A 15124-nucleotide genomic window follows, 5' to 3' on the forward strand; every position below is an offset into this window, starting at 1 on the left:
TGTATCCGTTAAGTGCTTACTATGCACCGGGCACTAAGCGCTGGGGTGGATACAACCAAAGTGGGTTGGACGCAGTCCCTGTCCCACCCGGGGCTTGCAGTTTCAATCCCCATTTTACAGATGAGGTAATTGAGGCAGAGAGAAGTAAAGTGACTTGCCCAAGGTCACACTGCAGGCAAGTGTCAGTCCCTGTCCCACTTGGAGTTCGCAGTTTCAATCCCCATTTTACAGATGAGGTAACTGAGGCACAGAAAAGTAAAGTGACTTGCCCAAGGTCATACTGCAGGCAAGTGTGGGAACTGGGATTGTACTTTCCCAAGGGTTTAGCACACAAGCACACAGTAAACAATAAAAACCACTGATTGATTGCAGGATTGTTTGTTCAGGATGTACCATTAGTCACACAGGCAACCTCGGCACACTTCAATGGATCAGAAGTATTTATTGAGCACTTTCAGTGTACAGAACATTTGGGAGAGTACAGTACAACAGAGTTTACAGACAAGATCCCTGCCCGCAAGGAGCTGACAGTCTACAGTCTTGTTCTCCCTCCTTCCTAAGACTGTAAGCTCCTTGTGGGACAGGGACTGTGCCCCAACTGATTCACTTTTTCTACCCCAGTGCTCAAAGCAGAGCTCGACATATAGTTAGTGCTTAAATATAATAATCACAATAAAAATGACTGATATTAAAATACGTTACAGATAGATAAAATAGGAGAGTATAAGGATAGCCGAGCAAAACGACCTCTCCTTCCCTCCCACTTTATTTTCCTCCTATTACGGAATCTTAGAATAGTCGAGCTCCTGCCTTCAAGCAAATGCACATGTAAACAATTCAGAATGAAAGTCTATTTTATTATGTATCACCGGGAATGGATATTCAATCAATCATTCAGTGGTATTTATGGAACATTTACTGCGTAGAAAGCATTGCACTAAAAACTAAATGAGAAAGTACAACGCAACAGAGTTGGTAAGAGAGACCATAAGGAGCTTACAGTTCACATGGGGAGACAGACAATAAAGTGGATTAGTGATAGGGGGAATAATGGAATATAAGAATAAATACATTAAGTATTATAAAGCTGGGGTGAGTTTATCAAATATAACCTCCCTGTTCCACTTTTTACAAGTTCTTACTTTTCTTCCATTCATTCAGTCATGCATTGTCGTATTTATTGAGCGCTTACTGCGTGCAGAACACTGTACTAAGTGCTTGGAAAGGTATAATACACCAATAAACAGTGACATGCCCCGCGCACAATGAGCTCACTGTCTAGCGTGGTTGAGTGGTAAGAGCATGGGCTTGGGAGTCAGAGATCATGGGTTCTAACGTGGCTCAGTGGAAAAAGCACGGGCTTTGGAGTCAGAGGTCATGGGTTCGAATCCAGCCTCGGCCACTTGTCAGCTATGTGACTTTGGGCAAGTCACTTCACTTCTCGGTGCCTCAGTTACCTCATCTGTAAAATGAGGATTAAGAGTGTGAGCCCCATGTGGGACAACCTGATTCCCCTGTGTCTATCCCAGCACTTAGAACAGTGCTCGGCACGTAGTAAGCGCTTAACAAATACCAACATTATTATTATTAATTCCGGCTCTGTCACTTGTCTGCTGTGTGATCTTGGGTAGATCACTTAACTTCTCTGTGCCTCAGCTACCTCATCTGTAAAATGGGGATTAAGAGTGTGAGCCCCACGTGGGACAACCTGATTACCCTGGGTTTACGCCAGTGCTTAGAACAGGGTTTAGCACATAGTAAGTGCTTAACAAATACCATCATTAGTATTATTATTACAGTGGGGGAATCTAGAATGGGGGAGACAGACATCAATAAAAATAAATAAAATTACAGCTACGTATATAAGTGTTTTGGGGCTGGGGTGGGGGGGAGCAAAAGGGGTAAATAAAATGACAGATATGTCTATAAGTGCTGTGGGCTGTGAGGGAGGGGGAAAGCAAGGGGTAAATAATAATGATGGCATTTATTAAGTGCTTACTATGAGCAAATTACTGTTCTCTAAAATGACAAATATGTCCATAAGTGCTGTGGGGCTGATGGGGGGTGGGGAGAGCAAAGGGGTAAATAAAATGACAGATATGTCCATAAATTCTGTGGGGTTGGGGTTGGGGGGAGAGCAGAGGTGTAAACAATAATGATGGCATTTATTAAGCGCTGACTATGAGCAAAGCACCGTGCTATAAAATGACAGCTATGTCCATTAATTCTGTGGGGTTGAAGAGGGGAAGAGCAAAGGGGTAAATAAAATGACAGATATGTCCATAAGAGCTGTGGGGTTGTGAGGGAGGGGAAAAGCAAAGGGGTAAATAAATGAAAGATATATCTCCATAAGTGCTGTGAAGGGGGAGAGCAAAGGGGTAAATAAAATGACAGATATGTCCAAAAGTGCTGTGGGGCTGAGGGTGGGGGGGGAGAGCAAAGGGGTAAATAAAAAACAGATATGTCCATAAATGCTGTGGGGCTGAGGGTCGGGGGGAGAGCAAAGGGGTAAATAAAAAACAAATATGTCCATAAATGCTGTGGGCTGAGGGTGGGGGGAGAGCAAAGGGGTAAATAAAATAACAGATATGTCCATAAATGCTGTGGGGCTGAGGGTCCGGGAGAGAGCAAAGGGGTAAATAAAATGACAGATATGTCCATAAGTGCTGTGGAGGGGAGAGCCAAGGGGTAAATAAAATGACAGATATGTCCATATATGCTGTGGGGCTGGGAGGGAGGAGGAGAGCAAAGTGTTAAATAAAATGACAGATATGTCCATAACTGCTGTGGGGCTGTGGGTGGGGGGGAGAGGAAAGAGGTAAATAAAATGACAGATATGTCCATAAATGCTGTGGGGCTGGGAGGGAGGGGAAGAGCAAAGGGGTAAATAAATGACAGATATGTCCATAAGAGCTGTGGGGCTGGGAGGGAGGAGAAGAACAAAGGGGTAAATAAAATGACAGATTTGTATATCCATAAGTGCTGGGGGGAGGTAAGAGCAAAGGGGTAAATAAAATGGCAGATAGGTCCATAAATGCTGTGAGCTGAGGGTGGGGGGAGAGCAAAGGGGTAAATAAACTGACAGCTATGTGTCCATAAGTGCTGTGGGGCTGGCGGGGGAGAAGAGCCCAGGGAGCAAATCAGGGCTAAGCAAAAGGGAGTGGGAGATGAGGAAAGGTGGGGCTTTGGGATGGGATCATCCGGAAACGCTTTCCACCGTCACCACCCAGTTTTCATTTGGCTTTTCTTGCCTATAAAAGGCTGAGGGCCAAGCGACCTCCACCCCCTCTTCCGACCCACCCCCTCAGCACTGTACTCGTCCGCTCAACTGTATATATCTTCATCACCCTATTTATTTTTTAACCACTCAATCTCCAAGGGCTCCTTCCCCTCTGCCTTCAAACACGCCCACGTCTCCCCCATCCTAAAAAAACCCGCTCTTGACCCCACTTCCCCCTCCAGTTATCGTCCTATCTCCCTACTACCCTTCCTTTCCAAAATCTTAGAACGAGTCGTCTACAATCGATGCCTAGAATTCCTTAACTCCCATTCTCTCCTAGACCCCCTCCAATCTGGCTTCCGTCCCCTCCACTCTACCAAGACTGCTCTCTCTAAGGTCACCCGTGACCTCCTTCTTGCCAAATCCAATGGCTCCTACTCCATTCTGATCCTCCTTGACCTCTCTGCTGCCTTTGACACTGTCGACCATCCCCTCCTCCTCCAAACCTTATCTCACCTTGGCTTCACGGACTCTGTCCTCTCCTGGTTCTCCTCTTACCTCTCTGGCCGATCATTCTCGGTCTCCTACGCTGGAGCCTCCTCCCCCTCCCATCCTTTAACTGTTGGAGTTCCTCAAGGGTCAGTTCTTGGCCCTCTTCTGTTCTCCATTTACACTCACTCCCTCGGTGAACTCATCCGCTCTCACGGCTTTGACTACCATCTCTACGCAGATGACACGCAGATCTACATCTCCGCCCCTGTCCTCTCCCCCTCCCTTCAGGCTCGCATCTCCTCCTGCCTCCGGGACGTCTCCACCTGGATGTCGGCCCACCACCTAAAACTCAACATGAGCGAGACTGAGCTCCTCATCTTCCCTCCCAAGCCCGGTCCGCTCCCAGACTTCTCCATCACCGTGGATGGCACGACCATCCTTCCCGTCCTGCAGGCCCGCAATCTCGGTGTCATCCTTGACTCGTCCCTCTCGTTCACCCCACACATCCTATCCGTTACCAAGACCTGCCGGTTTCACCTCTACAATATCGCCAAGATCCGCCCTTTCCTCTCCACCCAAACGGCTACCTTACTATTACGGACTCTCGTTATATCCCGGCTAGACTACTGTGTCAGCCTTCTCTCTGACCTCCCTTCCTCCTCTCTCGCCCCGCTCCGGTCTATTCTTCACTCCGCTGTCCGGCTCATCTTCCCGCAGAAACGATCTGGGCATGTCACTCCCCTTCTTAAACAACTCCAGTGGTTGCCTATCGACCTCCGCCCCAAACAAAAACTCCTCACTCTAGGCTTCAAGGCTCTCCATCACCTTGCCCCTTCCTACCTCTCCTCCCTTCTCTCTTTCTACCGCCCACCCCACACGCTCCGCTCCTCTGCCGCCCACCTCCTCGCCGTCCCTCGGTCTCGCCCATCCCGCCGTCGACCCCCGGGTCACGTCCTCCCGCGGTCCTGGAACGCCCTCCCTCCTCACCTCCGCCAAACTGATTCTCTTTCCCTCTTCAAAACCTTACTTAAAAATCACCTCCTCCAAGAGGCGTTCCCAGACTGAGCTCCTCTTCCCCCTCTACTCCCTCTGCCATCCCCCCTTTACCTCTCCGCAGCTAAAGCCTCATTTTCCCCTTCTCCCTCTGCTCCTCCACCTCTCCCTTCCCATCCCCACAGCACTGTACCCATCCGCTCAACTGTATATATTTTCGTTACCCTATTTATTTTGTTAATGAATTGTACATCGCCTTGATTCTATTTAGTTGCCATCGGTTTTTACGAGATGTTCTTCCCCTTGACGCTGTTTAGTGCCATCGTTCTTGTCTGTCCGTCTCCCTCGATTAGACCGTAAGCCCGTCAAACGGCAGGGACTGTCTCTATCTGTTGCCGACTTGTTCATCCCAAGCGCTTAGTACAGTGCTCTGCACATAGTAAGCGCTCAATAAATACTATTGAATGAATGAATGAATGAATTTTGTTTAATGAGATGTACATCACCCTGATTCTATTTATTTGCCACTGTTTTTATGAGATGTTCTTCCCGTTGACTCTATTTATTGCCATTGTTCTTGTCTGTCTGTCTCCCGCGATTAGACTGTAAACCCGTCAAAGGGCAGGGACTGTCTCTATCTGTTGGCGACTTGTTCATTCCAAGCGCTTAGTACAGTGCTCTGCACATAGTAAATGCTTAACAAATACCAATATTATTATTGGTATAATGAGATCCAGCGTGGCTCAGCGGAAAGAGCACGGGCTTTGGAGTCAGAGGTCATGGGTTCGAATCCCGGCTCGGCCACCTGTCAGCTGTGTGACTGTGGGCAAGTCACTTTTCACTTCTCTGTGCCTCAGTGGCCTCATCTGTAAAATGGGGATGAAGACTGGGAGCCCCACGGAGGACAACCTGATTCCCCTGTATCTACCCCAGCGCTTAGAACAGTGCTCTGCACATAGTAAGGGCTTAACAAATTCCAACATTATTTCTTCTCTGTGCCTCAGTGGCCTCATCTGTAAAATGGGGGACAACCTGCTTCCCCTATGTCTACCCCAGTGCTTAGAACGGTGCTCGGCACATAGTAAGCGCTTAACAGATACCAACATTATTTCTTCTCTGTGCCCCAGTGGCCTCATCTGTAAAATGGGGATGAAGACTGGGAGCCCCACGGGGGACAACCTGATTCCCCTGTGTCTACCCCAGCACTCAGAAGGGTGCTCGGCACATAGTAAGCGCTTAACAGACACCAACATTATTTCTTCTCTGTGCCTCAGTGGCCTCATCTGTAAAATGGTGGGGGGACAACCTGATTCCCCTGTGTCTACCCCAGTGCTTAGAACAGTGCTCTGCACAGAGTAAGTGCTTAACAAATACCAACATTATTATTAGTAGTAGTAGCAGCATGGCTCACTGGAAAGAACACAGGCTTTGGAGTCAGAGGTCATGGGTTCGAACCCCGGATCTACCACTTGTCAGCTGTGTGACTTTGGGCAAGTCACTTAACTTCTTGGTGCCTCAGTTCCCTCATCTGTCAAATGGGGATGAAGACTGTGAGCCCCACGGGGGACAACCTGATTCCCCTGTGTCTACCCCAGCGCTTAGAACAGTGCTCGGCACAGAGTAAGTGCTTAACAAATACCAACATTATTAGTAGTAGTAGTAGTAAGCGCTCAATAAATACTGTTGAGTGAGTGAGTGAGTGAGTGAATGAATGAGTGAGTGAATGAGTGAGTGAGTGAATGAGTAAATGAGTGAGTGAATGAGTGAGTGAGTGAGTGAGTGAGTGAGTGAATGAATGAATGAATGAATGAATGAGCGAGCGCGAGGACCCAGGGCCCCAGGCCTCTGCTTCTCCTACCCCCCCCCTCTCCCGCCGCGGGGCGCGCGCTTCTCTGTGAGGCCGCCGGCGCGTGAGCTGTCAATCACCCTGGCGGTGGGCCCCGCAGCTCTCGCGAGAGCAGAAGGCGGAAGTGTGCGGCGGGGCCACGTGGGGCGGGAGCACGTGGGGCGGCGAAGCAGCAGCAGCCGCAGCCGCCGCCATGGCCTCGGCCAAGTTCCGCCGCCGCTACAATGTCAAGGGGCGCCTGCAGCGGCCGGGCCCCGAACCCGCCAGGACGGAGGCGCCCCAGGTGCAGCTGGACCTGCACGGTAAAGCCACCCTTTCCCCAATAATAATAACGTTGGGATTTGTTAAGCGCTTACTATGTGCAGAGCACTGTTCTGAGCGCTGGGGTAAGACACAGGGGAATCAGGTTGTCCCCCGTGGGGCTCCCAGTCTTCATCCCCAGTTTACAGATGAGGGAACTGAGGCCCAGAGAAGTGACTTGCCCACAGTCAGCCGACAAGTGGCAGAACTGGGAGTCGAACCCATGACCTCTGACTCCAGAGCCCGGGCTCTTTCCACTGAGCCACGCAATAATAATCACGTTGGGATTTGTTCATGCATTCAGTAGTAGTAATATTGCTATTTGTTAAGCGCTTACTCTGTGCAGAGCACTGTTCTAAGCGCTGGGGGAGATCCAGGGTCATCAGGTTGTCCCACGTAAGGCTCACAGTCTTCATCTCCATTTTAATAATGCTGGTATTTGTTAAGCGCTTACTATGTGCAGAGCACTGTTCTAAGCGCTGGGGGAGATACAGAGTCATCAGGTTGTCCCACGTGAGGCTCACAGTCTTCATTCAATAGTACTTATTGAGCGCTTACTCTGTGCAGAGCACTGTTCTAAGCTCTGGGGGAGATACAGGGTCATCCGGTTGGCCCACGTGAGGGTCACAGGCTTCATCCCCATTTTCCAGATGAGGTCACTGAGGCCCAGAGAAGTGAAGTGAGTTGCCCACAGTCACACAGCTGACAAGTGGCAGAGGCAGGAATCGAACCCATAACCTCTGACTCCCAAGCCCACGCTCTTTCCACTGAGCCACAATGCTTCAAGTGAAGTGACTTGCCCACAGTCACACAGCTGACAAGTGGCAGATCCGGGATTCGAACCCATGACCTCCGACTCCCAAGCCTGGGCTCTTACCACTGAGCCACGCTTCTCTCATTTAATAAATATGATTGAATGAATAAATGGAATTGGGATTAGAAGCCACGTCCCCTGACTCCCAAGCCAATGCTCTTTCCACTGAGCCACGCTACCTTTCTCTCCTTAAGTGCTAAGGAAAGAGAAGAAAGGAGAGGAGAGAGTAATGATTGTGTCTGCTAATTGTACTCACCCAAGTGTTTAGTTAATTAATGAATTAATAATGGTATTTTATGAAGCGCCTACTGTGTGCTCAGCAGTGTACTGACTACTTAGATTTGCTTGTGCTAGGCACTGTGTCCAACCTGATTCATTCAGTCATATTTATAGAGCACTGTACCAACTGCTTAGGTTGGCTTGTGCGCTTAGTACAGTGCCTGGCACAAGTAAATCTAAGCAGTCAGTACAGTGCTCGTTTAGTGCAGTGCCTGGCACAAGCAAATCTGAAACAAGCCTATCTAAGCAGTACGTACAGTGCTGTGCACACAGTAAGCGCTCAATAAATACGATTGAATGAATGAATCAGGTTGGACACAGCCCCTGCCCCACGTGGCCTCACAATCTCAATCCTCATGTTACAGATGAGGTAACTGAGGCACATTGAAGTGACTTGCCCAAGGTCACACAGCAGACAAGTGGCAGAGCGGGATTAGAGCCTGGGACCTCCTGACTCCCAGGCCCGTCTTCTATCCACTACGCCATGCAGCTTCTCTTCTGCTTAGTACAGCGCTCGGCATGTAGTAGGCGCTCAATAAATACGAGTGATTGATCAGTTGAAAACAGGACATGAATGCGTGCTCCATTTAGTCTGAGATATTTGTTCCCCACTGGCTGGGATCTGTGAACGGACTGGGCAGCCTGGGCCAATTCAATGTGCCCCCAGGCCCAACAGCCTTGATAATACCATTGATAATATTGAATCCTTATGGTATTCATTCAGTAGTATTTATTGAGCACTTACTATGTGCAGAGCACTGTACTAAGCGCTTGGAATGGACAAATTGACAACAGAGACAGTCCCTGCCCTTTGACGGGCTTACAGTCTAAGCAGGGGAGACAGACAAGAACAATGGCAATAAAAAAAGTCAAGGGGAAGAACATCTCATTAAAACAATAGCAAATAAATAGAATCAAGATGATGTACATCTCATTAACAAAATAAATAGGGTAGTAAAGATATATACAGTTGAGCGGAGGAGTACAGGAGTACAGTGCCGAGGGGAGGGAAAAGGAGAGGGGGAGGAGCAGAGGGAAAGGGGGGAGAAGAGGGTTTAGCTGCAGAGAGGCGAAGAGGTGGGGGGGGTAGAGGGAGCAGAGGGAAAAGGGGAGTTCAGTGTGGGAAGGCCTCTTGGAGGAGGTGAGTTTTAAGTAGGGTTTTGAAGAGGGGAAGAGAATGAGTTTGGCAGAGGTGAGGAGGGAGGGCGTTCCGGGACCGTGGGAGGGCGTGGCCCGGGGGTCGTCGGCGGGATAGGCGAGAACGGGGGACGGTGAGGAGGTGGGCGGCAGAAGAACGGAGCGTGCGGGGTGGGCAGTGGAAAGAGAGAAGGGAGGAGAGGTAGGAGGGGGCAAGGGGATGGAGAGCCTCGAAGCCTAGAGTGGTATTGATTAGGTATTTACTATGTGCCTACAACAGTAAACTCTGGGATAGATTCAAGATAACCAGGCCAGACATGGTCCCTGTCCCATATGGGACTCACAGTCTAAAGAAGAACTGGTATTGAATCTTAATTTTACAGATGAGGAAACTGAAGCACAGAGAAGTGAAGTGACTTCCCCAAGGTTACAAAGCAGGCAAATGGCAGAGCGGGATTTACAACCCGGCTCCGGTGACTCTCAGGGCCGTGCTCATTCATTCCTACGGTCATATTAGAGAAGCAGCGTGGCTCCGTGGAAAGAGCAAGGGCTTAGGAGTCGGAAGTCGTGGGTTCTAATCCCGGCTCCGCCATCTGTCAGCTGTGTGACTTTGGGCGAGTCACTTGCTTCTCGGTACCGCAGTTCCCTCATCTGTAAAATGGAGATTAAGCCTGTGAGCCCCAAGTGGGACAACCTGATTACCCTGTATCTACCCCAGTGCTTAGAACGGTGCTCGGCACATAATAATGTTGGTATTTGTTAAGCGCTTACTCAGTGCAGAGCACTGTTCTAAACGCTGGGGGAGATACAGGGTCATCAGGTTGTCCCACGTGAGGCTCACAGTCTTCATCCCCATTTTCCAGATGAGGTCACTGAGGCCCAGTGAAGTGACTTGGCCACAGTCACACAGCTGACAAGTGGCAGGGCCGGGATTCGAACCCATGACCTCGGACTCCCAAGCCCGGCCTCTTTCCACTGAGCCACGCTGCTTCCCTGTTTGTTAAGTATATAGTAAGCGCTTAACACATACCAACATTACTGTTATTATTATTTACTGATCACAACAGCAACAGCTGTACACTCACTGTACAACTATTAAACCCTACTACAATCTGTTGAGAAGTTAATTGTAACATAGAGAATCGGCATGGCCTAGAGGAAGGAGCACAGTCTCAATCCCGCTAGACTGTAAGCTCGTTGTGGGCAGGGAGTGTGTCTGCTTATTGTTGTATTTTACTGTCCCGAGCACTTAGCACAGTGCTTCGTACACAGTAAGTGCCCAGTAAGTACAGTCGATTGATTAATTAGGAGGATTGTGATGAAACAAAAGCTCCTCCGTATTGTTTTCAAAGCCCTCCATTACCTTGCCCCTCTTAGCTCACCTCCCTTCTCTCCTTCTACATCTAGCCCATACACTCTGCTCTTCTGGTGCTGACCTTCTCACTGTGACTCAATCTCACCTGTCCCACTGTCGACCCCTGGCCCACGTCCTACCACTGACCTGGAATGCCCTCCCTCCTCAAATCCGCTAACAATCGCCCTTCCCAGTTCAAAGCCCTACTGAAGTCTCACCTCCTCCAAGAGACCTTCCCAGGCTTAGCCCCCCATTTCCTCAGCTCCCCCTCCCTTCCACGTCACCTTGTCTCGCTCCCTTTGCTTCCCCCCCCCCATCCCACAGCACTTATGTATACATGTTTATATCTATAATCTTTATATTGATGCCTGTTTACTTGTTGTGTACATATCTCTAATTCCATTTATTGATGTTGATGCTTCTTTACTTGTTATGATGTCTGTCTTCCCCCCCCACCCCCTTCTAGACTGTAAGCCCGGTGTGGACGGGGATTGTCTGTCTTTATTGCTGAATTGTACTTTCTAAGCGCTCAGTATAGTGCTCTGCAGACAGTAAGCGCTCAACAAATGCGATTGATTGAATGAATTAATGAAAATTTTGGCCTTGGAGCTGAATTAAGTTCGTGGGTACTTCTGCGGTAGATAAAGTGGCCTTCCCCATCTATTTCTGTTGTTCATCAGGTTATATCCCTCCAACTATTATTTTAGAAGTTTTGCACTGACTACTCATCTATGTACTCTCATCCACCCCCAACCCTTTTATAAATATCTTATGTACACTGTTACTCTTTTTAAGCACTGATTTACACGCATTCACTTTTCCTTCACCTTTTTGTAAAACGTTTTAACTTCCCTCATCCCTCCAGATTCCTTGAGGGCATGGCGTTGTACTTCCCCAAGCGCTGAGTACAGTGCTCTGCCCATAGTAGGTACTCAGTAATTGATTGATGTTATTTTCCCAGGGAAGCCCACGTTGTTCTTAACACTTTCAGTAGCATTCATCCAAACCAGAAAAATCTTTAGGGCATTGGCAGTATGGTTAATATCTTCTGTTTGGAAGGCATTCATTCAGTCAGTCGTGTTTGTTGAGCGCTTACTGTGTGCAGAGCACTGTACTGAGTGCTTGGAAAGTACAATTCGGCAACAAATAGTCCCTACCCAACGGCGGGCTCATCCGTGCTTACGCTAAGTTAATGCGGTATTGGAATGAAAAAGATTCCTGTGATGTCGTAGAGTCGGAGTGACGGAACTGTCATTGCAGATAAGGAGCTGTTGAAAGGTGTGGATGCCAGCAATGCCCTCGTACTGCCAGGGAAGAAGGAGAAGAAGACCAAAGTCACTTTTCAACCTAAAAAAGAGAGAAAGCCCCTGACGCGAAAAGAGAAGAAAGTCCTGCAGAGAATTTTGGAGCAGAAAGAAAAAAAAAAGAAGGTAGGTCATTGGTCGAATGGTCTCTAGGAGAGAAGTGGCAGAATGGTCTAGTAGAGCGTGAGCCTGGGAGTCGAGAGACCTGGGTTTTAATCCCAGCTCCGTCATAGCCTCTGCAGAACCCTGGGTAAATCTTGAAATCTCGGGGCTTCAAGATTGTGGACCTCGGGTGGATCAGGATCTGTGTCCAATATGGTGATCTTGCATAATAATAATAATGTTGGTATTAAGTGCTTACTATGTGCAGAGCACTGTTCTAAGCGCTGGGGTAGATACAGGGTAATCAGGTTGTCCCATGTGAGGCTCACAGTTAATCCCCATTTTACAATTGAGGTCACTGAGGCCCAGAGAAGTTAAGTGACCTGCCACAGTCACACAGCTGACAAGAGGCAGAGCAGGGATTTGAACCCATGACCTCTGACTCCCGAGCCCGGGCTCTTTCCACTGAGCCACGCTGCTTGGCACACAGTAAGCACTTAGTAAATACAGTAATAATGATTAAAAAAAAAGTAATCAGAAGTAGCACGGGACTGTCAGTGAGAGGACCTGGGTCCCAATCCCAGCTCTGCCACTTGTCTGTTCTGTGAGCTCGAGCAAGTCACTTCTCTGTGCCTCAGTTTCTGAATCTACAAAATGGGGATTAAATCCTATTCCCGTCTACTTAGACTGTGAGTCCCATGTGGGACAAGGACTGTACCAACCTGATTATCTCGTTTCTACCCTAAGCCATAGTTCAGTCCTTTACACAGAGTAACACAGTCCTTGTCCCAACAGAGAACTACCAGTCAGAGTAGGAGGGAGAACAGTGTGGCATAGTGGATAGAGTATGGACCTGGGAGTCAGAAGGTCATGGGTTCTAATCCCGGCTCCACCGCTTGTCTGCTGTGTGACCTTTGGCAAGTCACTTCACTTCTCTGTGCCTCAGTTACCTCGTCTATAAAATGAGGATTGAGATTGTGAGCCCACGTGGGACAGGGACTGTCCAACCTGATTTGCTTGTATCCACCCCAGTGTTTTTTACAGTGCCTGGCACATAAGTGCTTAACAAATGCCATAATTATTATTAACTCTTAACTTCTCTGTGCCTCAGTCACCTCATTTATAAAATGGGAATTAAGACTGCGAGCCCCACTGTGGGGCATGAGCTGGGTCCAACCTGAATAGCCCTCTGGGAAAGATGTGTCCGTGGAGTCACGATGGGTCAGGGAACCATTCGACAGTTTAAGACAAGCCCCGACCCCAGCATTTAGTAAAGTACCCGGCACGTAAATACCATAAAAAACCAAAACCACAACAACAACCAAAAAACCCCCTCTCTAGTTGTGCAAAATAGGTGACCGCTTTCATTATTTTGTCTGCAGCGAGCTGAGATGCTAAGTAAACTCAATGAAGTCCAAGCTTCAGAGGCGGAAATGAAACTTTTGTATACCACTTCCAAGCTGGGTACTGGAGAGCGCATGTTCCAGAACAAACGGTAAAGTGCCATGTTTCGGGTGTTCTGTCTGTTCAAGTGCATCACAGCCTTCTTTGTGTTTTCCACAGACAGAAGGGCTTTTGTCTTATGATTATTGCTGTTGTTTCATTTATTCATTCATTCATTCAATAGTATTTATTGAGCACTTACTATGTGCAGAGCACTGTCCTAAGCGCTTGGAATGTACAGATTGGTAACAGATAGAGATGATCCCTGCCCTTTGACGGGCTTAAAGTCTAATCGGGGGATTATTTTTCAACTAATAATGCACATCCCGAGTCACTTCCATCTGAGTCTCTATACGCAATCAGTCATATTTCTTGAGCATGAGACTCAGCGTGATTTAGTGGAAAGACCCCGGACTTGGGAGTTAGAGGTCGTGGGTTCTGATCCCGGCTCTGCCACTTATCAGCTGTGTGACTTTTGGGCAAGTCACTTAACTTCTCTGTGCCTCAGTTACCTCATTTGTAAAATGAGGTTTAAGACTGTGAACCCCATGTGGGACAACCTGATTACCTTGTATCTACCCCAGCATTTAGAACAGTGCCTGGCACATAGTAAGTGCTTAAATACCATCATCATCATCATTATTATTGTGTGCAGAGCACTGTACTAAGTGTCTGGGAGAGTAGAGTAAAATAGAGTTTACTGTCCCTGCCCACAGTGAGCTTACAGTTTGGACTGAAATCCAAGTGCAAGCATGATGCAGAAGGGAGTGGGCAGAGAGAAAATGAGATCCTAGTCAGGGAAGGCCTCTTGCAGGAGGAGTGATTTGAATAAGGTCTTGAAGGTGGGGAGTGCGATCATCCCTCGGATATGAAGCAGGAGGGCTTTCCAGACCAGGGGCGGGGCGTGGGTGAGAGGTTGGCAGTGAGATAAATGAGGTCGAGGTACACATCGAGTTAGTTGGCATTAGAGGAGTGAAGAGTGTGGTTGGATTGTAGTAAGAAAGCAGAGAGGTGCCTGTCAACGCTACCCATCGTCAGAGTATTTCAATTGAACATTCCATTTATTCTGCTTTAACTGTTTGTATATACTTTTACGTCTGCCTCCCACTTGAGAATGAGGGCAGGGAATGTGCCTTGAGCTTCTCTTGCGCTTCCCAAGTTCATGTATAGTCCGTCAGATTCAATAGGTGCTCAATAAATGCATCTACTTAATGGAATTTTTATTTATTCATTCATTCAATCGTATTTATTGAACGCTTAATTTGTGCAGAGCACTGTATTAAACACTTGGGAAGTACAATTCGGCAACAGATAGAGGTGTGAGAGTCATATAATGGAAAACGATGTGTTGGGCAGGAACTATTTAAAAAAGCACTTTAGTGCATTTTAAAAATTTACCTACAAAATTAAACCTGGTTTAACAGACTTTCTACAAATAATGCTTTGGATTTCACTAACCGAAAGGTCACGAGAAGCAGTTTGGCCTAGTGGAAAGGGCACAGGCGTGGTAGTCAGGAGGACTTGGGTTCTAACCCCGGCTCCACCACCTACCTGCTGTGTGATCTTGAGCAAGTCACTTCACTTCTGTGCCTCAGTTCCCACATCTATAAAATGGGGATTCATTACCTGTTCCCCTTCCTACTTAGACTGTGAGCCCCATTTGGGGCCTGATGATCTTCTGTCTACCCCAGCGCTTAGTACAATGCTTGGCACATACAGCGCTTAGCAAATACCATTATTATTCTTAATTATTAGGTTAATATCTTGTGTGTTTGGGTTCTGAATCAAGATACTGCTTCTTCTCTATCCATTTGTCCTTAGACTTTTAGCCTCAATCTCC

The 15124-nt window shown here is 47.9% G+C and overlaps 1 protein-coding gene across 1 annotated transcript in view; it reads left to right on the forward strand.

The window, feature by feature from the left end:
* Positions 1-6730: 6730 nt before the first annotated feature.
* DHX37 (DEAH-box helicase 37) overlaps positions 6731-15124 on the forward strand; it is a 37317-nt gene continuing 28923 nt past the window's right edge. The window contains exons 1-3 of the mRNA XM_029057883.1: positions 6731-6853; positions 11696-11865; positions 13224-13336. Coding sequence (XP_028913716.1) covers positions 6745-6853; positions 11696-11865; positions 13224-13336 — 392 coding nt within the window. The 5' untranslated portion in view covers positions 6731-6744. The remainder of the gene's footprint in view (positions 6854-11695; positions 11866-13223; positions 13337-15124) is intronic.

Source organism: Ornithorhynchus anatinus, chromosome 2 (genome assembly GCF_004115215.2).
Source record: "Ornithorhynchus anatinus isolate Pmale09 chromosome 2, mOrnAna1.pri.v4, whole genome shotgun sequence".
Classification (NCBI taxonomy): Eukaryota; Metazoa; Chordata; class Mammalia; order Monotremata; family Ornithorhynchidae; genus Ornithorhynchus; species Ornithorhynchus anatinus.